Source organism: Oncorhynchus gorbuscha, linkage group LG24 (genome assembly GCF_021184085.1).
Source record: "Oncorhynchus gorbuscha isolate QuinsamMale2020 ecotype Even-year linkage group LG24, OgorEven_v1.0, whole genome shotgun sequence".
Lineage (NCBI taxonomy): Eukaryota > Metazoa > Chordata > Actinopteri > Salmoniformes > Salmonidae > Oncorhynchus > Oncorhynchus gorbuscha.
In genome coordinates this window covers 25,575,514-25,603,275 of record NC_060196.1, presented here as the reverse complement: position 1 = coordinate 25,603,275, position 27,762 = coordinate 25,575,514, and the positions used below count along the sequence as shown (strand labels likewise).

The 27,762-nt window shown below is 43.1% G+C and overlaps 2 protein-coding genes and 1 long non-coding RNA gene across 9 annotated transcripts in view; 2 read left to right on the top strand and 1 right to left on the bottom strand.

The window, feature by feature from the left end:
• Positions 1-10,924, bottom strand: part of LOC124012907 — a 37,826-nt gene extending 26,902 nt beyond the window's left edge. For both annotated transcript variants that reach the window (XR_006834793.1, XR_006834792.1), the window contains exons 1-3: positions 10,862-10,924; positions 8,322-8,359; positions 7,929-8,020 (exon numbers count right to left, since the gene is read on the bottom strand). This is a non-coding gene — a long non-coding RNA (uncharacterized LOC124012907). The remainder of the gene's footprint in view (positions 1-7,928; positions 8,021-8,321; positions 8,360-10,861) is intronic.
• Positions 1,547-23,751, top strand: LOC124012903 (chromosomal protein D1-like). 2 transcript variants are annotated; one of them, XM_046326947.1, is made up of 3 exons: positions 1,547-1,916; positions 3,001-4,224; positions 22,292-23,751. In XM_046326947.1, exons 2-3 carry the CDS (start codon positions 3,084-3,086, stop codon positions 22,345-22,347), a joined length of 1,197 nt encoding a protein of 398 aa, XP_046182903.1. In that variant the 5' UTR covers positions 1,547-1,916; positions 3,001-3,083; the 3' UTR covers positions 22,348-23,751. The 2 variants fall into 2 exon arrangements, with proteins under 2 accessions (XP_046182903.1, XP_046182902.1); XM_046326946.1 differs by lacking the exon at positions 22,292-23,751 and having other exon boundaries at positions 1,555-1,916; positions 3,001-5,809.
• Positions 9,294-22,285, top strand: LOC124012904 (chromosomal protein D1-like). Of its 5 annotated transcripts, none has more exons than XM_046326952.1 (3): positions 9,294-9,441; positions 11,324-11,426; positions 21,216-22,285. In XM_046326952.1, the coding sequence occupies exons 2-3, from the start codon at positions 11,407-11,409 to the stop codon at positions 22,213-22,215; spliced, it is 1,020 nt and encodes a 339-aa protein (XP_046182908.1). In that variant the 5' UTR covers positions 9,294-9,441; positions 11,324-11,406; the 3' UTR covers positions 22,216-22,285. The 5 variants fall into 5 exon arrangements, with proteins under 5 accessions (XP_046182908.1, XP_046182905.1, XP_046182907.1 ...); XM_046326949.1 differs by lacking the exon at positions 9,294-9,441 and adding an exon at positions 9,879-10,048; XM_046326951.1 differs by lacking the exons at positions 9,294-9,441; positions 11,324-11,426 and adding an exon at positions 9,879-10,048 and having other exon boundaries at positions 21,113-22,285.
• Positions 23,752-27,762: the final 4,011 nt, after the last annotated feature.

The following is a 27,762-nucleotide window of genomic DNA, read 5'->3' as shown; positions in this document are numbered from 1 at the left end:
TACCCAGCTCACCCCTGCTGAAAAACACATTAACTGACTGCATTGGGAGCCCTGTCTCGTAACCATGGCAAAGCATACAGGGAGCAGGTAGGGTTATTAGGGGGCAGCGGGTTCAACACACAGTCTCTCTGGGATTGTCTCTCAAGCTCTCTCCCTGTTTCTCTCCAAATCCCACACAGAGGCACGTACAGGGTCATGCGCATGTGCACACACACATATTTTTTTTATTCAGGCTGCTTCCATCACACATATGTTACCACATACCTCTTATCTCCCTTAATCTCCATACATCAATCTTTTTCCTGTCTATGGAGACATGAGAACAAAATATAGAGGTAGGGAAAAGAAAGGGGTAGCAAATCAAGTTGTGCGAAATAACAAAAGTAGTGCTTGATATACTGTATATTTTCATTATTTCTACAGTTATAGATCTATGCCATATTATTTTATACAGAAGCTGTAAAAGTTCTCAGCCATACTGTAGTGATCCTCCCTAATGAGCCACCTAGCAATTCCCAGCAAGTGGGTTAACCCTATTGGCGTGATGCGTAGGGGGCTTGCTTTTCATGCAAGTGACACCTGTTCACGACCCACTCCCTCCATTCGCTACATTGGTGTCAGAAGTGGGATTGTGGACACGAGGCCATCGAAACGCACGGCCGGACGTGTGAGGGCACTGAGGTGGTCAAAGCATGGGACAAGCCTTCCCATTCCGAGGGGGTAGTGTAGCGATCCTCGCGAACAATTCCTAAGTTGGTTAACCCTATTGGTGCAATGCATATAGGGTGTTTTCTTTTCACGCCAGCACCACAGGTTTATGTCTCTGTCCCTCCGTTTGCTACTCTCACTGATCTTTTAATTAATGTTATTACCTAAAAGTTTGCAGTTTCAAGCTAACAGTCTCAAGAACACAGGTACATCTAACAATTAATAACAAATTAATTGATGAGATATACATTTTCATGATCCAAAGACCTATAGATCTAGCAGGGTTGGCTGCTGTTGGCACTGTACAAAACATTCACTCTCCATCATGGACAGATCATCAGTAAGAGAGGAGAGAACTCGGCGGAAGTGGACGCTGATGTGGAGCGTGAATATAATGGCGGGGAATCAAGGAGAATTGGAATGTTGCCCAAAAGAATATAAAACAGAGAAAAGAAGCAGAAAGTGATGAGAATGTCCCATCTTATCTTGTAGGAGTACATTTTGATTGAAAATAAGAATTTGTTCTTAACTGACTTGCCTAGTTAAATAAAGGTTAAAAAAAAAGAAAAAAAAGTGATGAAAATATAACATGTTCTCTCAGGTGAGAATTAAACATGAATACATTATTTAACCTTTATTAAACTAGGCTAGTCAGAAGAAGGGAGATATGGGGATTTGAAGGATAGAAGAAGTGGGTGTTTGGGGTTTTTGGTTTTGTCAATGTGGTTTTTATTGTTTTATTTTGGGTGGATTTAAGTTTGTTTTCCCTATCATGTATGGGTTTTATTTTTACCTTGTTTTTTTCAACGTCGTCCAGTTGGTGGCGGTAATACATATTTTGGGGTTGTATAGCATGTCCAGATCATCCAGAAGAAGCCCAAGCGTTTTCCCAGGCTTTCAAAGGAAATCATTCTGAGATATGATGCTATTATGCTTCTTTTTTTATTTTATAATAATTGCTCAAGGAAAGAACAGGGGTCATAGACAACATCTTATTTATTTCAGGGAGCGGAAATGAAAAACGTTGTTCCACTTCCCCTTTATTCGATAGGAAATCAGCTTTCACCCGCCACAACTTCCGGTTGAAATTCAAAACGCTAGCTCGCTAAAAATTACAACAAAGGCCGATTAAACATCTGGCGACTTTCATGACAAACGATATCTAATAGAAGTGTAAACAGCACCAGCTACGCAAGGATTGTACCAAGGTGAGGCGTGTGCTATTTTCATTAAACTAGTTCAGCCTGCTTGAGATCCGGGGCTGTCGTAAGCGATCGAGCTAATGCTAGCTACCTAGCTGGATATGCTACGTAGTTTGCTAGCTTACTTTAAAGTAAATTTACTTCGGTAGCTAGTTTACCCAGGTCGTAGAAGATGAATGTGATGTTGCTTCGCACATCTGGTAAAGTTGGCTAACTAGCTACTAGTAACCAAAACAGTCACTGAATCAGGATACTAGCTAGATAAATTTCAGTGTCGCGTCAATGCATCAACTTTAGTTTACTTATGGAGAAGACTGTCATATCAGATTTGGTTTATTGTGCACCTTTCCATATACATAATTGCAACGTGACCTATCACAAAATGAAGAAACTGCAATTAGTAAACCATCTATGTTTACAATGTGCATATTACAAGACACGAATACTTTTTCTGATAAAACTAGTTAATTGCATCCGCCATGGAGCCCAGTTTCATAATGTCCCAGCTGTCTGCCGTAGTTTTGAAGTAATCACGAAAAAACAGGCCTTATTTTGGGACATTTTCCCGGCTCCAAATAGTTATACTGAGCACCGTGGCACCAACTCGCCTTCCGACCGTTCTACTCACATTGTTCTAAGTCACACCGCCTGCTTCGCTGTTGTTGGCAATGTCCACGTTGGTAGTTAAAATGTACACCACAACACATTACTCATGTAACTACTTCCTTGTTATGCAGACATACTCAAACTTGGCACTATCGAGGTGCGGATGTTTACTTTCTACACAAGTTATCCTAAGAACAGATTGTAGTGGTAAAATAAAAAGGGATACATAAATGGAATTATAAGCGTCACTCCAGTCAGAAGAGACCCAGGGAATGTTCAATTCCATTCATATGCTAGTGTTCCAGCTTAGCTAACCTTTCTTTTGCCATGTTTCATCGTTGGGGGAATTTTGACTCATTCTATTGTCCAGCCTAGACATGCTAGCTACACTTTATCGTGCCCACATATGCCAGTTTTATGAAGGGGTGCGTGCACAAAGAACATTTAGTTTTGTATTGTAACCTTCTCGATATGACCTTTACAGTGGGAAGCCCTAAGAAGTTCACAAGACCTCCTAGGAAGTGAGCTGGAAGGAAAGAAAGGAGGAGCCAGGTTGCAAGAAAACAGATGAAAAAAGAAGCAACCATGTCGGAAGAAGGGGCAACAATGTCAGAAGAGGGGGCAACAATGTCAGAAGAGGGGGCAACAATGTCAGAAGAGGGGGCAACAATGTCAGAAGAGGGGGCAACAATGTCAGAAGAGGGGGCAACAATGTCAGAAGAGGGGGCAACAATGTCAGAAGAGGGGGCAACAATGTCGGAAGAGGGGGCAACAATGTCGGAAGAGGGGGCAACAATGTCGGAAGAGGGGGCAACGGCTTTGGAAGAAGGGGCAACGGCGTCGGAAGAAGGGGCAACGGCGTCGGAAGAAGGGGCAATGGATGCCACTGGTAGTGAAGAGGAGTCCGATGAAGCCTTGTCTAATGGCAGCTCCATACCACCTAATAGGGGAAGGGGTAGGCCCAAAGGATCAGGCTCCAAGAAACCTAAGATACTGAGGGTACTAGACAAGCAACCACGGGGCAGGCCACGTAAAGTGGTTGACCCTAATGCTGTTTCAGCAGAGACAACTGCACCTTTGAAGCGTGGCCAGCCCAAAAAAGTTCAGCAAAGAAAAAAAATGGGTAGGCCGAGGAAGTACCTGCTGTCACCCGAGGGGGAAGAGGAGAGAGAGATACTGAAAAGCCAACCTAAGGGACCTAGAGTGTGGAAGCCGCTCGGAAGGCCGCGCATCTATCCCCGCGTGGATCCCCCCGCCACACCCACCTCTGCCGAGCCACGGAGAAGAGGCCGTCCACTCAAGGCATCAACAGGTAGAGGTGGCCACTTACGGAAGAACCAACCTCCAACTTCTAAAGTTTCAAAGCACCCTGCTAAAGATGATTCCCCGCGAAAGAGTGGCCACCCCTTAGGCTCCTTCAAAGCCAAGAGAGCAGCAGAGACTGATAGGTCCAACAGTTCGCCCTCAGCCAAACAGGGTTACACTGTTTCTCCAATAGTAAGGCTTTACCGCTGCTCCAACGGTAAAGCAAATATGTTCGATGAAGCTGCCTTCCAAGCCCAGAGGCAAAAAGGCAGGAGAAAGACTGTGAATGTTGATGATACAGCTTATGATTCAGAGGAGGAAAATGAAGATACACAGAGAAATGAGGATGAAGTCTTTTCTCTAGTAGAAGATGACAAAGAAGAGGAAATTAAACCACGCGATGGTCATGGCAAGGCTAGTAACCCTGGTATGGTAGCGGAAGCTATTAAGAAAAAAGAAGTGGTTGTTCCTAAGAGGGGGGGCAGAAAACCAGGCTCAATCAAAAAGGTTGTAAAGTAAAAGGAACCTGGGCGGAGCAGACTGAACGAGTATCAATAGCATCTTGTAAGATGTTTTTTTAACATTTTATTATCTCTTACCCAACTCTTTCTTGTTTTCTCAACTAACCTATGTGTCTGCTTGCTCTTGCTGTTATTTTTTATGGTTTGATGCCTTCGTGGAAACCATGTGGAAAAAACAAGTACTTTTTGTACTTCCTTGGTCATCCATAGCTTGAATGATGTGAAGACAATTTCATTGACCGTTGTTAATCTTGTATTGGTCTGTTCAGGCTTATCCCATTTAGATTTTTTACTGGTACTGTCATTGATACAGTTTCTAATTCCATACACATCCTATAGTTGATGATATTCTCATTGAGGTTTGTTAATCTTGTATTGGTCTGTGCAGATTTGTCCAAATAAGCTCAAAATGGTTTAAATCAATTGAATTAGGTAAGTATTTTGTTTTTTGTTTTTCTCTCCTTAATTAAGCTCTGTAGTTTTCGAATTGCTAATGTCTTCTAATTTTATTTGCCTTAATTGCCAAAGCTTTGAATGTAACAACTTCCCCTTCCCAGCTATCTTTGTTTCGATATAGATGTTGTTAGTTTCACTATCATGGCACCCTTTTACCTATAAAGTGCACTACTTTTGACCAAAGTCAAAAGTAATGCACTATAAGGGGAATATGGTGCCGTTTGGGACGGTACCATAATCGTAGTTGTTTTCTTTCACTTGGTTCATTGCATACTTCACCTTGTGGAGTCAATACGGTGACTGTAAACTTCCAATCCATCATCCTTAAGATTTCTCTTAGAAGATGTATGGTTATTGACTATTGTGATGGTTTTGTTTGCCAGTATCATCCTTGTAATTCACTCAACATCACTCCTCAGTTATTTTTAAGACTTTTTATGTCAGCTCTTTTTACTTGTTTTTTATCACTTGGCTTTCAACTGAAGTGGATGCTTGGTTTCACAGACTCTGGGTGATGTGTGGAAATGTTCAGATTGTATTTTAAACATGTCTTCATCTAGCCTGGTATTTGTTTATTTAATTAATTATGTGCTGGACCATGATATCAACAGTTCATACTGCATTACAACTTTGTAAATTATGTAATATAAAAATAGTAATTGAGGTAAACAACCGAATCTACCATTTGTATGAATTCATGTTCCTGTGACCAAAGCTTGCTACTTTCATGTTTTCAACTTGGTCTGTTCTTATGCTATGTTGCTTGGATTAATACAATGTTCTTCAAGATGCAGTTAGAACTATAGAGATACATAGTGTAGGTTTTACCTATGTATTTCTCTCTGTGATCAGAAACAGGTCTGTGAAACCTCCCCAACGTTCATTTGAGGGTAATGTGAATTTCAGTTTTTTTAGAGAGAGCAAATATTTAGAAAGTTTCATGTAATAAAGTGAAATGTCAAACTTTGTTTTTGTTGATGTTTTTTAATCTCAATAAAACCTCAAATATGACTTAATTTGTCTTTATTCGGTATTATTGTAAAACTTAATTGTTTGAAAAGCAGAATGTGATGAATAAATGGAAGATTTGATAGAAACATTTATTCCTGGCTGGTCAGTATCAAAAAGTCAGTGGTGGAATGTTCACACCGTTTATTGGACCGAGCTCAATCCATAAGTAATACTGACGTCTGCAGAGTCTGACTCTCAGCCGATTTCCACGACTCTACCCAACGTTTATTGACAAGATTATTCCCGTCATTCTTAGCTTAGCTAAATGGTATAGTCGTTGTGCATTCTCAATGGACATTTGGGTCTTTTCGTAAATTCGCTCTGGCTATCTACAGTACTCTGATTTCAGAGCACTCTCCTCTGAGTGTAATGTATTTATGAGCGCTCAACCCCCATGGAATATGGCTGGTGTCAGTAAACTTCAGCAAAAGAGCGTCATTTACAGTTAGTCACCAACACTCTGGAAAACTGTCTAACCAGCTCTGCTCGGGCGAGTAAAATGGTCAGAGTGGTCTCATTTGTGTCTGGAAGTAGCTAGCAAGCTAGCCAACGTTAGCTTGGGTGCTTGACTGCCAGAAGATCAGAAAGCCTAAGGCTGGAGTGTCCAGTGTGCGCTCCGAGAGCGAAAGCTCTGAATTTACAAACAGACAATCTGACTACGCTCTGAATTTACAAGTGCACTCTGGCACTCCAGATTGAATTTAGGAACACACGTAAAGTTGTAAAATGTTTAGCTAGTCATTTGTTATGCCAACTAGCTTGCAAGAGGTTGCATAGCAACAGCATCAACTTCCGTTAGACAAGTGAAGAGAGAGTACGCTCAACTGAAAGCATACTGTTCGTTTACAGTATTGTAATGACCCGACTAGATCATAAAGGAACAATTGTCCAGACAGAGGCTTGAGTTTACGAATTGACGGTTTATTACACCAACTTTACACAGGCTACTGTTTGGGCCGTAGCACACGCCAAATAGATGACACAAGCCAATCGTGACCTTCTCTTGTGAAGCCCAGACGTAAGAGAGAGAGAACAAAAGCTGAACCTGGTCTTAACTTCCAATGCTCCACCCCCCTGCCCAACCCCCCTCCACGCCACTCCGCCAACCACCAGGATGCCTGGCATCAGAACATTCCAGGCATTCCCGTGATTGGCAGATAGCAGGTTGATTGACAGGTTGGACCCCGCGAACACCGGGTACTGGTCAGTACAACACAACCACCTCCTAGCCTAACACATAACACACAGCTGTCTGTGCGGGTCGCTACAGTATACTAAAATTAACTATGTAGTATATACTCATTAAGTGTGCAGTATACGTATGTTAGTATGGGTATTCGCACGCAGCTCTGGTTAACTCTGCCAGGAGGCTGAAACTTGGCTGCAAGTGGCTCTTCCAGCAAGACACTTAACCCCAAGAACACATAATCTACAAATAAATGATTAATTGACCACAAAACCAATATTTTGCAATGGCCATATCAGTCTCTTGACTTGAACCCCATTGAAAACCTGTGGTTTGAATTGAAGAGGGCAGTCCATAAACACAGACAAAGGATATCAAGGATCTGGAAAGATTCTGAATGGAGGAATGGTCTAAGATCCCTCCCGATGTGTTCTCCAATCTCATAAAACATATTAGAAAAAGGCTCAGTGTCATTATCCTCGCAAGGTGAGGTATTGAAAACAGGGATGACAATAATTTTGACCCCTATCTTTAAAAATATATATATTACTTGTTATACAAAATGTATTTCTCTGAACAATAAGACAACATAATTTTCAATTGTTTTTGAGCATACAATAGCTCAGTATTTTTATTATTTATAGTCTTATTTTGCTCATCTTTATCAAGTGTGCCAATAATTTTGGACCTCACGGTATGTATGGAAATAATTTGCTGAAAAAAAAAAAAAATTTACAAAAGAAAAAATCTCGTGCCATAAATTGTGCTAATACATTGTACACAAATGAATTGAATAACTTAAAATGTCTCTAATTACTCTTATTTTCTCTAACTCACGAACTAATTCGAAAATATTTAAGGAGAGCAAGGTATTTTGTTTCATTTCAAAAAAGCATAACATTTTATAAAAGCAGAATATTTCAGTCACCTTACATTATTCAGCCTTGCAGTCAGCTTAGTGGTTTTCCTGGCCCTCTGCTCATGGTGGTGCATCCTGGGGCAGTTGATATTGATTGTGCCATTTGCTGAGGAGACAGACCGAGACACATTAGTACCCAGCTCACCCCTGCTGAAAAACACATTAACTGCCTGCATTGGGAGCCCTGTCTCGTAACCATGGCAAAGCATGCAGGGAGCAGGTAGGGGTATTAGGGGGCAGCGGGTTCAACACACAGTCTCTCTGGGATTGTCTCTCAAGCTCTCTCCCTGTTTCTCTCCAAATCCCACACAGAGGCACGTACAGGGTCATGCACACACACACACATACAATTTGTATGTATTTTTTTTTATTCAGGCTGCTTTCATCACTCATATGTTACCACATACCTCTTATCTCCCTTAATCTCCATACATCAATCTTTTTCCTGTTTATGGAGACATGAGAACAAAATATAGAAGTAGGGAAAAGAAAGGGGTAGCAAATCAAGTTGTGCGAAAATAACAAAAGTAGTGCTTGATATACTGTATATTTTAATTATTTCTACAGTTATAGATCTATGCCATATTATTTTATACAGAAGCTGTAAAAGTTCTCAGCTATACTGTAGTGATCCTCCTCCCTAATGAGCCACCTTACAATTCCCACCAAGTGGGTTAACCCTATTGGCGTGATGCGTAGGGGGCTTGCTTTTCACGCCAGTGACACCTGGACAGATCATCAGTAAGAGAGGAGAGAACTCGGCAGAAGTGGACGCTGATGTGGAGCGTGAATATAATGGCGGGGGAATCAAGGAGAATTGGAATGTTGTCCAAAAGAATATAAAACGGAGAACAGAAGCAGACAGTGATGAGAATGTCCCTTCTTATCTTGTAGGAGTACATTTTGTTTGAAAAAAAGAATTTGTTCTCAACTGACTTGCCTAGTCAAATAAAGGTTTAAAAAAAAAAAAGTGATGAAAATATAACATGTTGCAATTGTGGTGGGAACCAATACGCCACCTATTTGGAATGCCCAACAAGGGTGAAAGAGAATGAGGTGACCGATGTTAGGGCATTTACATTTACATTACATTTAAGTCATTTAGCAGACGCTCTTATCCAGAGCGACTTACAAATTAGTGCATTCACCTTAAGACATTCAGTGGAACAGTCACTTTACAATAGTGCATCTAAATCTTAAAGGGGGGGGGGGTGAGAGGGATTACTTATCCTATCCTAGGTATTTAAAAGGGTTGAGCGTTCAAATGCTGCTCCTGAATAGTCCATGGTGGTGGATAGGCATTCACTGAAGGCTGCAGGGGTTGCCGTTCAACGGCAGAACCCAGATATGTTAAAGGTACAGAAGGTGGACTTTGTGGCCTTTATAGCTATGGTGATTACTGCCACTGCCAAGGTGGAGAGGAAGTCCTGGATAATAGACATTGTTGTGGATGCGGCGGAATGTTTCCTGGGACTGAAAGACTTCTTGGCAGAGGAGTTGCATGGAGTATTGTCACAAGCCTCTCAGGTGAGAATTAAACATGAATACATTATTTAACCTTTATTAAACTAGGCTAGTCAGAAGAAGGGAGATATGGGGATTTGAAGGATAGAGGAAGTGGGTGTTTGGGGTTTTTGGTTTTGTCAATGTGGTTTTTATTGTTTTATTTTGGGTGGATTTAAGTTTGTTTTCCCTATCATGTATGGGTTTTATTTTTACCTTGTTTTTTTCAACGTCGTCATTTGGCGGCGGTAATACATATTTTGGGGTTGTATAGCATGTCCAGATCATCCAGAAGAAGCCCAAGCGTTTTCCCAGGCTTTCAAAGGAAATCATTCTGAGATAGGATGCTATTATGCTTCTTTTTTTATTTTATAATAATTGCTCAAGGAAAGAACAGGGGTCATAGACAACATCTTATTTATTTCAGGGAGCGGAAATGAAAAACGTTGTTCCACTTCCCCTTTAGTCTATAGGAAATCAGCTTTCACCGGAAACAACGTCCGGTTGAAATTCAAATCGCTAGTTAGCTAAAAAATTACAACAAAAGCTGATTAAACATCTGGCGACTTTCATGACAAACGATATCTGATAGAAGTGTAGACAGCACCAGCTACGCAAGTATTGTACCAAGGTGAGGCCTGTGCTATTTTCATTAAACTAGTTCAGCCTGCTTGAGATCCGGGGCTGTCGTTAAGGGATCGAGCTAATGCTAGCTACCTAGCTGGATATGCTACGTAATTTGCTATCTTATTTTAAAGTAAATTTACTTCGGTAGCTAGTTCACCCAGGTCGTAGAAGATGAATGTGATGTTGCTTCGAACATCTGGTAAAGTTGGCTAACTAGCTACTAGTAACCAAAACAGTCACTGAATCAGGATACTAAGCTAGATCAATTTCAGTGTCGCGTCAATGCATCAACTTTAGTTTACTTATGGAGAAGACTGTCATATCAGATTTGGTTTATTGTGCACCTTTCCATATACATAATTGCAACGTGACCTTTCCATATACATAATTGCAACGTGACCTATCACAAAATGAAGAAACTGCAATTAGTAAACCATCTATGTTTACAATGTGCATATTACAAGACACGAATACTTTTTCTGATAAAACTAGTTCATTGCATCCGCCATGGAGCCCAGTTTCATAATGTCCCAGCTGTCTGCCGTAGTTTTGAAGTAATCACGAAAAAACAGGCCTTATTTTGGGACATTTTCCCGGCTCCAAATAGTTATGAGCACCGTGGCACCAAAATGGTCCTTCTGTAGCTCAGTTGGTAGAGCATGGCGCTTGTAACGCCAGGGTAGTGGGTTCGATTCCCGGGACCACCCATACGTAGAATGTATGCACACATGACTGTAAGTCGCTTTGGATAAAAGCGTCTGCTAAATGGCATATTATTATTATTATTATTAACTCGCCTTCCGACCGTTCTACTCACATTGTTCTAAGTCACACCGCCTGCTTCGCTGTCGTTGGCAATGCCCACGTTGGTAGTTAAAATGTACACCACAACACATTACTCATGTAACTACTTCCTTGTTATGCAGACATACTCAAACTTGGCACCATCGAGGTGCGGATGTTTACTTTCTACACAAGTTATCCTAAGAACAGATTTTAGTGGTAAAATAAAAAGGGATACATAAATGGAATTATAAGCGTCACTCCAGTCAGAAGAGACCCAGGGAATGTTCAATTCCATTCATATGCTAGTGTTCCAGCTTAGCTAACCTTTCTTTTGCCATGTTTCATCGTTGGGGGAATTTTGACTCATTCTATTGTCCAGCCTAGACATGCTAGCTACACTTTATCGTGCCCACATATGCCAGTTTTATGAAGTGGTGCGTGCACAAAGAACATTTAGTTTTGTATTGTAACCTTCTCGATATGACCTTTGCAGTGGGAAGCCCTAAGTAGTTCACAAGACCTCCCAGGAAGTGAGCTGGAAGGAAAGAAAGGAGGAGCCAGGTTGCAAGAAAACAGATGAAAAAAGAAGCAACAATGTCGGAAGAGGGGGCAACAATGTTGGATGAAGGGGCAACGGCGTCGGAAGAAGGGGAAGGGGCAACGGCATCGGAAGAAGGGGAAGGGGCAACGGCTTTGGAAGAAGGGGCAACGGCTTTGGAAGAAGGGGCAACGGCTTTGGAAGAAGGGGCAACGGCGTCGGAAGAAGGGGCAACGGCTTCGGAAGAAGGGGCAATGGCTTCGGAAGAAGGGGCAATGGATGCCACTGGTAGTGAAGAGGAGTCCGATGAAGCCTTGTCTAATGGCAGCTCCATACCACCTAATAGGGGAAGGGGTAGGCCCAAAGGATCAGGCTCCAAGAAACCTAAGATACTGAGGGTACTAGACAAGCAGCCACGGGGCAGGCCACGTAAAGTGGTTGACCCTAATGCTGTTTCAGCAGAGACAACTGCACCTTTGAAGCGTGGCCGGCCCAAAAAAGTTCAGCAAAAAAAAAAAATGGGTAGGCCGAGGAAGTACCGGCTGTCACCCGAGGAGGAAGAGGAGAGAGAGATACTGAAAAGCCAACCTAAGGGACCTAGAGTGTGGAAGCCACTCGGAAGGCCGCGCATCCATCCCCGCGTGGATCCCCCCGCCACACCCACCTCTGCCGAGCCACGGAGAAGAGGCCGTCCACTCAAGGTATCAACAGGTAGAGGTGCCCACTTACGGAAGAACCCACCTCCAACTTCTAAAGTTTCAAAGCCCCCCGCTAAAGATGATTCCCCGCGAAAGAGTGGCCGCCCCTTAGGCTCCTTCAACGCCAAGAGAGCAGCAGAGACTGATGGGTCCAACAGTTCGCCCTCATCCAAACAGGGTTGCACTGTTTCTCCAATAGTAAGGCTTTACCGCTGCTCCAACGGTAAAGCAAATGTGTTCGATGAAGCTGCCTTCCAAGCCCAGAGGCAAAAAGGCAGGAGAAAGACTGAACGTTGATTATACAGCTTATAATTCAGAGGTGGAAAATGAAGATACACAGAGAAATGAGGATGAAGTATTTTCTCTAGTAGAAGATGACAAAGAAGAGGAAATTAAACCATGCGATGGTCATGGCAAGGCTAGTAACCCTGGTAAGGTAGTGGCAGCTATTAAGAAAAAAGAAGTGGTTGTTCCTAAGAGGGGGGGCAGAAAACAGGTCTGTGAAACCTCCCCAACGTTCATTTGAGGGTAATGTGAATTTGTTTTTTTAGAGAGAGCAAATATTTAGAAAGTTTCATGTAATAAAGTGAAATGTCAAACTTTGTTTTTGTTGATGTTTTTTAATCTCAATAAAACCTAAAATATGACTTAATTTGTCTTTATTTGGTATTATTGTAAAACTTAATTGTTTGAAAAGCAGAATGTGATGAATAAATGGAAGATTTGATAGAAACATTTATTCCTGGCTGGTCAGTATCAAAAAGTCAGTGGTGGAATGTTCACACCGTTTATTGGACCGAGCTCAATCCATAAGTAATACTGACGTCTGCAGAGTCTGACTCTCAGCCGAGTTCCCCGACTCTACCCAACGTTTATTGACAAGATTATTCCCGTCATTCTTAGCTTAGCTAAATGGTATAGTCGTTGTGCATTCTCAATGGACATTTGGGTCTTTTCGTAAATTCGCTCTGGCTATCTACAGTACTCTGATTTCAGAGCACTCTCCTCTGAGTGTAATGTATTTATGAGCGCTCAACCCCCATGGAATATGGCTGGTGTCAGTAAACTTCAGCAAAAGAGCGTCATTTACAGTTAGTCACCAACACTCTGGAAAACTGCCTAACCAGCTCTGCTCGGGCGAATAAAATGGTCAGAGTGGTCTCATTTGTGTCTGGAAGTAGCTAGCAAGCTAGCCAACGTTAGCTTGGGTGCTTGACTGCCAGAAGATCAGAAAGCCAAAGGCTGGAGTGTCCAGTGTGCGCTCCGAGAGCGAAAGCTCTGAATTTACAAACAGACAATCTGACTACGCTCTGAATTTACAAGTGCACTCTGGCACTCCAGATTGAATTTAGGAACACACGTAAAGTTGTAAAATGTTTAGCTAGTCATTTGTTATGCCAACTAGCTTGCAAGAGGTTGCATAGCAACAGCATCAACTTCCGTTAGACAAGTGAAGAGAGAGTACGCTCAACTGAAAGCATACTGTTCGTTTACAGTATACTAAAATTAACTATGTAGTATATACTCATTAAGTGTGCAGTATACGTATGTTAGTATGGGTATTCGCACGCAGCTCTGGTTAACTCTGCCAGGAGGCTGAAACTTGGCTGCAAGTGGCTCTTCCAGCAAGACACTTAACCCCAAGAAAACATAATCTACAAATAAATGATTAATTGACCACAAAACCAATATTTTGCAATGGCCATCTCAGTCTCTTGACTTGAACCCCATTGAAAACCTGTGGTTTGAATTGAAGAGGGCAGTCCATAAACACAGACAAAGGATATCAAGGATCTGGAAAGATTCTGAATGGAGGAATGGTCTAAGATCCCTCCCGATGTGTTCTCCAATCTCATAAAACATATTAGAAAAAGGCTCAGTGTCGTTATCCTCGCAAGGTGAGGTATTGAAAACAGGGATAACAATCATTTTGACCCCTATCTTTAAAATATATATATATTACTTGTTAAACTAAATGTATTTCTCTGAACAATAAAATAACATCATTTTCAAATGTTTTTGAGCATACAATAGCTCAGTATTTCAAGCTAGCAGTATATCGCTGCAGTTGTACATAGTCTATCGGTAAATAGCCCACCCAATTTTATCTACCTCATCCCCATATTGTTTACATTTATTTACTTTTCTGCTCTTTTGCACACCAATATGTCTACAATGTACATGACCATCTGATCATTTATCACTCCAGTATTAATCAGCAAAATTGTAATTATTCGCCTACCTCCTCAAGCCTTTTGCACACAATGTATATAGACTCTCTTTTTTTCTGTGTTACTGACTTGTTAATTGTTTACTCCATGTGTAACTCTGTGTTGTCTGTTCACACTGCCATGCTTTATCTTGGCCAGGTCGCAGTTGCAAATGAGAACTTGTTCTCAACTAGCCTACCTGGTTAAATAAAGGTGAAATAAAATAAAATAAATAAAAATATGATTTATTTTATAGTCTTTTTTTTGCTCATCTTTATCAAGTGGGCCAATAATTTTGGACCTGCAGGATACATATCATTTTCTTTTACTGAAAACAAAAATAAATTAAACAAAAGAAATCTCTTGTGCCATAAATTGTGCTAATATACTGTACAAAAAATGAATTGAATAAATTAAAATTACTCTCTAATTACTCTTATTTTCTCTAACTCACAAACTAATTTACTAATCTGCTTTACGGAGACATGGCTTACTGGGAAAACGCTATCCAGGGCGGTGCAGCCAACGGGTTTCTCCACGCATCGCGCCGACAGAAACAAACATCTCTCTGGTAAGAAGAGTGGAGGGGGCGTATGCCTCATGACTAACGGGACATGGTGTGATGAAGAAAACATACAGGAACTCAAATCCTTCTGTTCACCTGATTTAGAATTCCTCACAATCAAATGTAGACCGCATTATCTTCCAAGAGAATTCTCTTCGATTATAATCACAGCCGTATATATCCCCCCCCAAGCAGACACATCGATGGCTCTGAACGAACTTTATTTAACTCTTTGCAAACTGGAAAACATTTATCCGGAGGCTGCATTCATTGTAGCTGGGGATTTTAACAAAGCCAATCTGAAAACAAGACTCCCTAAATTTTATCAGCATATCGATTGCGCAACCAGGGGTGGTAAAACCTTGGATCATTGTTACTCTAACTTCCGCGACGCATATAAGGCCCTGCCCCGCCCCCTTTCGGAAAAGCTGACCACGACTCCATTTTGCTGATCCCTGCCTACAGACAGAAATTAAAACAAGAGGCTCCCACGCTGAGGTCTGTCCAACGCTGGTCAGACCAAGCTGACTCCACACTCCAAGACTGCTTCCATCACGTGGACTGGGACATGTTTCGTATTGCGTCAGATGGGAATATTGACGAATACGCTGATTCGGTGTGCGAGTTCATTAGAACGTGCGTCGAAGATGTCGTTCCCATAGCAACGATAAAAACATTCCCTAACCAGAAACCGTGGATTGATGGCAGCATTCGCGTGAAACTGAAAGCGCGAACCACTGCTTTTAATCAGGGCAAGGTGTCTGGCAACATGACTGAATACAAACAGTGCAGCTATTCCCTCCGTAAGGCTATCAAACAAGCTAAGCGTCAGTACAGAGACAAAGTGGAATCTCAATTCAATGGCTCAGACACAAGAGGCATGTGGCAGGGTCTACAGTCAATCACGGACTACAAGATGAAATCCAGCCCAGTCACGGACCAGGATGTCTTGCTCCCAGGCAGACTAAATAACTTTTTGCCCGCTTTGAGGACAATACAGTGCCACTGACACGGCCTGCAACGGAAACATGCAGTCTCTCCTTCACTGCAGCCGAGGTGAGTAAGACATTTAAACGTGTTAACCCTCGCAAGGCTGCAGGCCCAGACGGCATCCCCAGCCGCGCCCTCCGAGCATGCGCAGACCAGCTGGCCGGTGTGTTTACGGACATATTCAATCAATCCCTATACCAGTCTGCTGTTCCCACATGCTTCAAGAGGGCCACCATTGTTCCTGTTCCCAAGAAAGCTAAGGTAACTGAGCTAAACGACTACCGCCCCGTAGCACTCACTTCCGTCATCATGAAGTGCTTTGAGAGACTAGTCAAGGACCATATCACCTCCACCCTACCTGACACCCTAGACCCACTCCAATTTGCTTACCGCCCAAATAGGTCCACAGACGATGCAATCTCAACCACACTGCACACTGCCATAACCCACCTGGACAAGAGGAATACCTATGTGAGAATGCTGTTCATCGACTACAGCTCGGCATTCAACACCATAGTACCCTCCAAGCTCGTCATCAAGCTCGAGACCCTGGGTCTCGACCCCGCCCTGTGCAACTGGGTACTGGACTTCCTGACGGGCCGCCCCAGGTGGTGAGGGTAGGCAACAACATCTCCTCCCCGCTGATCCTCAACACGGGGCCCCACAAGGGTGCGTTCTGAGCCCTCTCCTGTACTCCCTGTTCACCCACGACTGCGTGGCCACGCACGCCTCCAACTCAATCATCAAGTTTGCGGACGACACAACAGTGGTAGGCTTGATTACCAACAACGACGAGACGGCCTACAGGGAGGAGGTGAGGGCCCTTGGAGTGTGGTGTCAGGAAAATAACCTCACACTCAACGTCAACAAAACTAAGGAGATGATTGTGGACTTCAGGAAACAGCAGAGGGAACACCCCCTATCCACATCGATGGAACAGTAGTGGAGAGGGTAGCTAGTTTTAAGTTCCTCGGCATACACATCACAGACAAACTGAATTGGTCCACTCACACTGACAGCGTCGTGAAGAAGCGCAGCAGCGCCTATTCAACCTCAGGAGGCTGAAGAAATTCGGCTTGTCACCAAAAGCACTCACAAACTTCTACAGATGCACAATCGAGAGCATCCTGGCGGGCTGTATCACCGCCTGGTACGGCAACTGCTCCGCCCTCAACCGTAAGGCTCTCCAGAGGGTAGTGAGGACTGCACAACGCATCACCGGGGGCAAACTACCTGCCCTCCAGGACACCTACACCACCCGTTGTTACAGGAAGGCCATAAAGATCATCAAGGACATCAACCACCCGAACCACTACCTGTTCACCCCGCTATCATCCAGAAGGCGAGGTCAGTACAGGTGCATCAAAGCTGGGACCGAGAGACTGAAAAACAGCTTCTATCTCAAGGCCATCAGACTGTTAAATAGCCACCACTAACATTGAGTGGCTGCTGCCAACACACTGTCATTGACACTGACCCAACTCCAGCCATTTTAATAATGGGAATTGATGGAAATGATGTAAATATATCACTAGCCACTTTAAACAATGCTACCTTTGTAAGTCGCTCTGGATAAGAGCGTCTGCTAAATGACTTAAATGTAAATGTAATAATGTTACTTACCCTACATTATTCATCTCATATGCATATGTATATACTGTACTCTACAACATCGACTGCATCCTTATGTAACACATGTATCACTAGCCACTTTAACTATGCCACTTTGTTTACTTTGTCTACACACTCATCTCATATGTATATACTGTACTCGATACCATCTACTGTATGCTGCTCTGTACCATCACTCATTCATATATCCTTATGTACATGTTCCTTATCCCCTTACACTGTGTATAAGACAGTAGTTTTGGAATTGTTAGTTAGATTACTTGTTGGTTATCACTGCATTGTCGGAACTAGAAGCACAAGCATTTCGCTACACTCGCATTAACATCTGCTAACCATGTGTATGTGACAAATAAATTTGATTTAATTCTAAAATCTTTAAGGAGAGCAAGGTATTTTGTTTCATTTCAAAAAAGCATAACATTTTATAAAAGCAGAATATTTCAGTCACCTTACATTATTCAGCCTGGCAGGCAGCTTGGTGGTTTTCCTGGCCCTCTGCTCATGGTGGTGCATCCTGGGACAGTTGATATTGATTGTGCCATTTGCTGAGGAGACAGACCGAGACACATTAGTACCCAGCTCACCCCTGCTGAAAAACACATTAACTGCCTGCATTGGGAGCCCTGTCTCGTAACCATGGCAAAACATGCAGGGAGCAGGTAGGGGTATTATGGGGCAGCGGGTTCAACACACAGTCTCTCTGGGATTGTCTCTCAAGCTCTCTCCCTGTTTCTCTCCAAATCCCACACAAAGGCACGTACAGGGTCATGCGCACAAACACACATACAATTTGTATATATATTTTTTATTCAGGCTGCTTCCATCACTCATTTGTTACCACATACCTCTTATCTCCCTTAATCTCTATACATCAATCTTTTTCCTGTCTATGGAGACATGAGAACAACATATAGAAGTAGGGAAAAGAAAGGGGTAGCAAATCAAGTTGGGTGAAAATAACAAAAGTAGTGCTTGACATACTGTATATTTTAATTATTTCTACAGTTATAGATCTATGCCATATTATTTTATACAGAAGGTGTAAAAGTTCTCAGCCATACTGTAGTGATCCTCCCTAATGAGCCACCTAGCAATTCCCACCAAGTGGGTTAACCCTATTGGCGTGATGCGTAGGGGGCTTGCTTTTCACGCCAGTGACACCTGGACAGATCATCAGTAAGAGAGGAGAGAACTCGGCGGAAGTGGACGCTGATGTGGAGCGTGAATATAATGGCGGGGGAATCAAGGAGAATTGGAATGTTGTCCAAAATAATATAAAACGGAGAAAATAAGCGGACAGTGATGAGAATGTCCCTTCTTATCTTGTAGGAGTACATTTTGTTTGAAAAAAGAATTTGTTCTTAACTGACTTGCCTAGTCAAATAAAGGTTTAAAAAAAAGTGATGAAAATATAACATGTTGCAATTGTGGTGGGAACCAATACGCCACCTATTTGGAATGCCCAACAAGGGTGAAAGAGAATGAGGTGACCGATGTTAGGGCATTTAAAAGGGTTGAGGGTTCAAATGCTGCTCCTGAATAGTCCATGGTGGTGGATAGGCATTCACTGAAGGCTGCAGGGGTTGCCGTTCAACGGCAGAACCCAGATATGTTAAAGGTACAGAAGGTGAACTTTGTGGCCTTTATAGCTATGGTGATTACTGCCACTGCCAAGGTGGAGAGGAAGTCCTAGAAAATAGACATTGTTGTGGATGCGGCGGAATGTTTCCTGGGACTGAAAGACTTCTTGGCAGAGGAGTTGCATGGAGTATTGTCACAAGCCTCTCAGGTGAGAATTAAACATTATTTAACCTTTATTAAACTAGGCTAGTAAGAAGGGAGATATGGGGATTTGAAGGACAGAAGAAGTGGGTGTTTGGGGTTTTTGGTTTTGTCAATGTGGTTTTTATTGTTTTATTTTGGGTGGATTTAAGTTTGTTTTCCCTATCATGTATGGGTTTTATTTTTACCTTGTTTTTTTCAACGTCGTCCAGTTGGCGGCGGTAATACATATTTTGGGGTTGTATAGCATGTCCAGATCATCCAGAAGAAGCCCAAGCGTTTTCCCAGGCTTTCAAAGGAAATCATTCTGAGATAGGATGCTATTATGCTTCTTTTTTTATTTTATAATAATTGCTCAAGGAAAGAACAGGGGTCATAGACAACATCTTATTTAGGGAGCGGAAATGAAAAACGTTGTTCCACTTCCCCTTTAGTCTATAGGAAATCAGCTTTCACCGGCCACAACGTCCGGTTGAAATTCAAATCGCTACTTAGCTAAAAAATGACAACAAATGCTGATTAAACATCTAGCGACTTTCATGACAAACGATATCTGATAGAAGTGTAGACAGCACCAGCTACGCAAGTATTGTACCAAGGTGAGGCGTGTGCTATTTTCATTAAACTAGTTCAGCCTGCTTGAGATCCGGGGCTGTCGTAAGCGATCGAGCTAATGCTAGCTACCTAGCTGGATATGCTACGTAATTTGCTATCTTATTTTAAAGTAAATTTACTTCGGTAGCTAGTTCACCCAGGTCGTAGAAGATGAATGTGATGTTGCTTCGAACATCTGGTAAAGTTGGCTAACTAGCTACTAGTAACCAAAACAGTCACTGAATCAGGATACTAAGCTAGATCAATTTCAGTGTCGCGTCAATGCATCAACTTTAGTTTACTTATGGAGAAGACTGTCATATCAGATTTGGTTTATTGTGCACCTTTCCATATACATAATTGCAACGTGACCTTTCCATATACATAATTGCAACGTGACCTATCACAAAATGAAGAAACTGCAATTAGTAAACCATCTATGTTTACAATGTGCATATTACAAGACACGAATACTTTTTCTGATAAAACTAGTTCATTGCATCCGCCATGGAGCCCAGTTTCATAATGTCCCAGCTGTCTGCCGTAGTTTTGAAGTCATCACGAAAAAACAGGTCTTATTTTGGGACATTTTCCCGGCTCCAAATAGTTATGAGCACCGTGGCACCAAAATAGTCCTTCTGTAGCTCAGTTGGTAGAGCATGGCGCTTGTAACGCCAGGGTAGTGGGTTCGATTCCCGGGACCACCCATACGTAGAATGTATGCACACATGACTGTAAGTCGCTTTGGATAAAAGCGTCTGCTAAATGGCATATTATTATTATTAACTCGCCTTCCGACCGTTCTACTCACATTGTTCTAAGTCACGCCGCCTGCTTCTCTGTTGTTGGCAATGCCCACGTTGGTAGTTAAAATGTACACCACAACACATTACTCATGTAACTACTTCCTTGTTATGCAGACATACTCAAACTTGGCACCATCGAGGTGCGGATGTTTACTTTCTACACAAGTTATCCTAAGAACAGATTGTAGTGGTAAAATAAAAAGGGATACATAAATGGAATTATAAGCGTCACTCCAGTCAGAAGAGACCCAGGGAATGTTCAATTCCATTCATATGCTAGTGTTCCAGCTTAGCTAACCTTTCTTTTGCCATGTTTCATCGTTGGGGGAATTTTGACTCATTCTATTGTCCAGCCTAGACATGCTAGCTACACTTTATCGTGCCCACATATGCCAGTTTTATGAAGGGGTGCGTGCACAAAGAACATTTAGTTTTGTATTGTAACCTTCTCGATATGACCTTTGCAGTGGGAAGCCCTAAGTAGTTCACAAGACCTCCTAGGAAGTGAGCTGGAAGGAAAGAAAGGAGGAGCCAGGTTGCAAGAAAACAGATGAAAAAAGAAGCAACCATGTCAGAAGAAGGGGCAACAATGTCAGAAGAGGGGGCAACAATGTTGGATGAAGGGGCAACGGCGTCGGAAGAAGGGGAAGGGGCAACGGCATCGGAAGAAGGGGAAGGGGCAACGGCTTTGGAAGAAGGGGCAACGGCTTTGGAAGAAGGGGCAACGGCTTTGGAAGAAGGGGCAACGGCTTTGGAAGAAGGGGCAACGGCTTCGGAAGAAGGGGCAACGGCTTTGGAAGAAGGGGCAATGGCTTCGGAAGAAGGGGCAATGGATGCCACTGGTAGTGAAGAGGAGTCCGATGAAGCCTTGTCTAATGGCAGCTCCATACCACCTAATAGGGGAAGGGGTAGGCCCAAAGGATCAGGCTCCAAGAAACCTAAGATACTGAGGGTACTAGACAAGCAGCCACGGGGCAGGCCACGTAAAGTGGTTGACCCTAATGCTGTTTCAGCAGAGACAACTGCACCTTTGAAGCGTGGCCGGCCCAAAAAAGTTCAGCAAAAAAAAAAAATGGGTAGGCCGAGGAAGTACCGGCTGTCACCCGAGGAGGAAGAGGAGAGAGAGATACTGAAAAGCCAACCTAAGGGACCTAGAGTGTGGAAGCCACTCGGAAGGCCGCGCATCCATCCCCGCATGGATCCCCCCGCCACACCCACCTCTGCCGAGCCACGGAGAAGAGGCCGTCCACTCAAGGTATCAACAGGTAGAGGTGCCCACTTACGGAAGAACCCACCTCCAACTTCTAAAGTTTCAAAGCCCCCCGCTAAAGATGATTCCCCGCGAAAGAGTGGCCGCCCCTTAGGCTCCTTCAACGCCAAGAGAGCAGCAGAGACTGATGGGTCCAACAGTTCGCCCTCAGCCAAACAGGGTTGCACTGTTTCTCCAATAGTAAGGCTTTACCGCTGCTCCAACGGTAAAGCCAATGTGTTCGATGAAGCTGCCTTCCAAGCCCAGAGGCAAAAAGGCAGGAGAAAGACTGTGAACGTTGATTATACAGGAGGAAAATGAAGATACACAGAGAAATGAGGATGAAGTTTTTCTCTAGTAGAAGATGACGAAGAAGAGGAAATTAAACCACGCGATGGTCATGGCAAGGCTAGTAACCCTGGTAAGGTAGCGGCAGCTGTTAAGAAAAAATAAGTGGTTGTTCCTAAGAGGGGGCAGAAAACCTGGCTCAATCAAAAAGGTTGTAAAGTAAAAGGAACCTGGGCGGAGCAGACTGAACAAGTATCAATAGCATCTTGTACGATGTTTTTTAAACATTTTATTATCTCTTACCCAACTCTTTCTTGTTATCTCAACTAACCTATGTGTCTGTTTGCTCTTGCTGTTATTTTTTATGGTTTGATGCCTTCGTGGAAACCATGTGGAAAAAACAAGTACTTTTTGTACTTCCTTGGTCATCCATAGCTTGAATGATGTGAAGACAATTTCATTGACCGTTGTTAATCTTGTATTGGTCTGTTCAGATTTATCCCATTTAGATTTTTTACTGGTACTGTCATTGATACAGTTTCTAATTCCATACACATCCTATAGTTGATGATATTCTCATTGAGGTTTGTTAATCTTGTATTGGTCTGTGCAGATTTGTCCAAATAAGCTCAAATGGTGTAAATCAATTGAATTGGTTAAGTATTTTGTTTTTTGTTTTTTTTATCTCTCCTTAATTAAGCTCTGTAGTTTTCGAATTGCTAATGTCTTCTAATTTTATTTGCCTTAATTGCCAAAGCATTGAATGTAACAACTTCCCCTTCCCAGCTATCTTTGTTTCGATATAGATGTTGTTAGTTTTACTATCATGGCACTATCATGGAGTCAAGACGGTAACTGTAAACTTCCAATCCATCATCCTTAAGATTTCTCTTAGAAGATGTATGGTTATTGACTATTGTGATGGTTTTGTTTGCCAGTATCATCCTTGTAATTCACTCAACATCACTCCTCAGTTATTTTTAAGACTTTTTTATGTCAGCTCTTTTTACTTGTTTTTTATCACTTGGCTTTCAACTGAAGTGGATGCTTGGTTTCACAGACTCTGGGTGATGTGTGTAAATGTTCAGATTGTATTTTAAACATGTCTTCATCTAGCCTGGTATCTGTTTATTTAATTAATTCTGTGCTGGACCATGATATCAACAGTTCATACTGCATTACAACTTTGTAAATTATGTAATATAAAAATAGTAATTGAGGTACACAACCAAATCTATCATTTGTATGAATTCATGTTCCTGTGACCAAAGCTTGTTAGTTTCATGTTTTCAACTTGGTCTGTTCTTATGCTATGTTGCTTGGATTAATACAATGTTCTTCAAGATGCAGTTAGAACTATAGAGATACATACTGTAAGTTTTACCTATGTATTTATCTCTGTGATCAGAAACAGGTCTGTGAAACCTCCCCAACGTTCATTTGAGGGTAATGTGAATTTCAGTTTTTTTTAGAGAGAGCAAATATTTAGATAGTTTCATGTAATAAAGTGAAATGTCAAACTTTGTTTTTGTTTATGTTTTTTTAATCTCAATAAAACCTAAAATATGACTACTTTTGTCTTTATTTGGTATTATTGTAAAGCTTAATTGTTTGAAAAGCAGAATGTGGTGAATAAATGGAAGATTTGATAGAAACAATTCTTCCTGGCTGGTCAGGATCAAAAAGTCTGTGGTGGAATGTTCTCATGCTTATCTCATTAGCATCATGGCAGCAACATTAAGACTTTTTAAAATGTAAAAAAAAAAAAAAAGCTAAACCAAAGAGAATTACTACTTTATATAAGGTGGAGAACATAGATAAATGGTTGGAGCTTAAGTAACTTAATGTAAAGAACATAACATTCTAAAGACTAGAATGATTTAGCGCTGGAGTCTATACAGTGCAATCGGAAAGTATTCAGAGCCTTTCACTTTTTACATATTGTGTTACGTTACAGCCTTATTCTAAAATGGATTTTTTTAAAAAAAAATCCTCATCAATCTACATACAATACCCCATACTGACAGAGTGAAAAGTTTTTTTTTGCAAATGTATTACAAATTAAAAACAGAAATACCTTACTTACCTTAGATAAGTATTCAGACCCTTGGCTATGAGACTAGAAATGGAGGTTCAGGTGTATCCTGTTTACACTGATCATCCTTGAGATGTTTCTACAACTTGATTGGAATCCACCTGTGGTAAATTCAATTGATTGGACATGATTCGGAAAGGCACACATCTGTCTATATAAGGTCCCTCAGTTGACAGTGCATGTCAGCAAAAACCAAGCCATGAGGTTGAGGAATTGTCTATAGAGGTCCGAGACAGGATTGTGTCGAGAAACATCTGAGGAAGGGTACCAAACTATTTTTGAAGCATTAAAGGTCACCAAGAACACAGTAGCCTCAAATCATTCTTAAATGGAAGTAGTTTGTAACCACCAAGACTCTTCCTAGAGCTGGCTACCTGGCCAAACTGAGCAAATCGGGGGAGAAGGGACTTGGTCAGGGAGGTGACCAAGAACCCGATGATCACTCTGACAGAGTTACTCTGTGGGAATGGGAGAACCTTCCAGAAGGACAAATATCTCTGCAGCACTCCACCAATCAGGCCTTCATGGTAGAGTGGCCAGATGGAAGCCACTCCTCAGTAAAAGACACATGACAGTCCGCTTGGAGTTTGCCGAAAGGCACCTAAAGGACTTTCAGACCATGAGAAACAAGATTCTCTGGTCTGATGAAAACAAGATTGGACTCTTTGGACTGAATTCCAAGTGTTACGTCTGGAGGAAACCTGGCACCATCCCTACTGTGAAGCATGGTGGTGGCAGCATCATGCTGTGGGGATGTTTTTCAGCGGCAGGGACTAGGAGACGAGTCAGGATCGAGGGAAAGATGAAAAGAGCAAAGTACAGAGAGATCCTTGATGAAAACCTGATCCAGAGCGGGGGCGAAGGTTCACCTTCCAACAGGACAACGACCAGGACAAGTCTCTGAATGTCCTTGAGTGGCCCAGCCAGAACCTGATTGAACATCTCTGGAGAGGCCTGAAAATGGCTGTGCAGCAACGCTCCACATCCAACCTGAAAGACCTTGAGAGGATCTGCAGAAAAGAATGGGAGAAACTCCCCAAATACAGGTGTACCAAGCCTGTAGTGTCATGCCCAAGAAGACTCAAGGCTGTATTTTCTGCCAAAGGGTCTGAATATTTATGTACATTTGACATTTCAGTTACTTTATTATTATTTTATTTTATAAACTTTTCTAAAAAATGATTTTTGTTTTGTCATTATCGGTTATTATGTGTTGATTAGATATATATTTTTAATACATTTTAGAATAAGGCTGTAACATAACAAAATGTTGAAAAAGTCAACGGGTCTAAATGCTTTACATTTACATTTACATTTAAGTCATTTAGCAGACGCTCTTATCCAGAGCGACTTACAAATTGGTGCATTCACCTTATGACATCCAGTGGAACAGCCACTTTACAATAGTGCATCTACATATTTTAAGGGGGGGTGAGAAGGATTACTTTATCCTATCCTAGGTATTCCTTAAAGAGGTGGGGTTTCAGGTGTCTCCGGAAGGTGGTGATTGACTCCGCTGTCCTGGCGTCGTGAGGGAGTTTGTTCCACCATTGGGGAGCCAGAGCAGCGAACAGTTTTGACTGGGCTGAGCGGGAACTGTACTTCCTCAGTGGTAGGGAGGCGAGCAGGCCAGAGGTGGATGAACGCAGTGCCCTTATTTGGGTGTAGGGCCTGATCAGAGCCTGGAGGTACTGAGGTGCCGTTCCCCTCACAGCTCCGTAGGCAAGCACCATGGTCTTGTAGCGGATGCGAGCTTCAACTGGAAGCCAGTGGAGAGAGCGGAGGAGCGGGGTGACGTGAGAGAACTTGGGAAGGTTGAACACTAGACGGGCTGCGGCGTTCTGGATGAGTTGAAGGGGTTTAATGGCACAGGCAGGGAGCCCAGCCAACAGCGAGTTGCAGTAATCCAGACGGGAGATGACAAGTGTCTGGATTAGGACCTGCGCCGCTTCCTGTGTGAGGCAGGGTTACTCTGCGGATGTTGTAGAGCATGAACCTACAGGAACGGGCCACCGCCTTGATGTTAGTTGAGAACGACAGGGTGTTGTCCAGGATCACGCCAAGGTTCTTAGCGCTCTGGGAGGAGGACACAATGGAGTTGTCAACCGTGATGGCGAGATCATGGAACGGGCAGTCCTTCCCCGGGAGGAAGAGCAGCTCCGTCTTGCCGAAGTTCAGCTTGAGATGGTGATCCGTCATCCACACTGATATGTCTGCCAGACATGCAGAGATGCGATTCGCCACCTGGTCATCAGAAGGGGGAAAGGAGAAGATTAATTGTGTGTCGTCTGCATAGCAATGATAGGAGAGACCATGTGAGGTTATGACAGAGCCAAGTGACTTGGTGTATAGCGAGAATAGGAGAGGGCCTAGAACAGAGCCCTGGGGGACACCAGTGGTGAGAGCGCATGGTGAGGAGACAGATTCTCGCCACGCCACCTGGTAGGAGCGACCTGTCAGGTAGGACGCAATCCAAGCGTGGGCCACGCCGGAGATGCCCAACTCGGAGAGGGTGGAGAGGAGGATCTGATGGTTCACAGTATCGAAGGCAGCCGATAGGTCTAGAAGGATGAGAGCAGAGGAGAGAGAGTTAGCTTTAGCGGTGCGGAGCGCCTCCGTGATACAGAGAAGAGCAGTCTCAGTTGAATGACTAGTCTTGAAACCTGACTGATTTGGATCAAGAAGGTCATTCTGAGAGAGATAGCGGGAGAGCTGACCAAGGACGGCACGTTCAAGAGTTTTGGAGAGAAAAGAAAGAAGGGATACTGGTCTGTAGTTGTTGACATCGGAGGGATCGAGTGTAGGTTTTTTCAGAAGGGGTGCAACTCTCGCTCTCTTGAAGACGGAAGGGACGTAGCCAGCGGTCAGGGATAAGTTGATGAGCGAGGTGAGGTAAGGGAGAAGGTCTCCGGAAATGGTCTGGAGAAGAGAGGAGGGGATAGGGTCAAGCGGGCAGGTTGTTGGGCGGCCGGCCGTCACAAGACGCGAGATTTCATCTGGAGAGAGAGGGGAGAAAGAGGTCAGAGCACAGGGTAGGGCACTGTGAGCAGAACCAGCGGTGTCGTTTGACTTAGCAAACGAGGATCGGATGTCGTCGACCTTCTTTTCAAAATGGTTGACGAAGTCATCTGCAGAGAGGGAGGAGGGGGGAGGGGGAGGAGGATTCAGGAGGGAGGAGAAGGTGGCAAAGAGCTTCCTAGGGTTAGAGGCAGATGCTTGGAATTTAGAGTGGTAGAAAGTGGCTTTAGCAGCAGAGACAGAGGAGGAAAATGTAGAGAGGAGGGAGTGAAAGGATGCCAGGTCCGCAGGGAGGCGAGTTTTCCTCCATTTCCGCTCGGCTGCCCGGAGCCCTGTTCTGTGAGCTCGCAATGAGTCGTCAAGCCACGGAGCGGGAGGGGAGGACCGAGCCGGCCTGGAAGATAGGGGACATAGAGAGTCAAAGGATGCAGAAAGGGAGGAGAGGAGGGTTGAGGAGGCAGAATCAG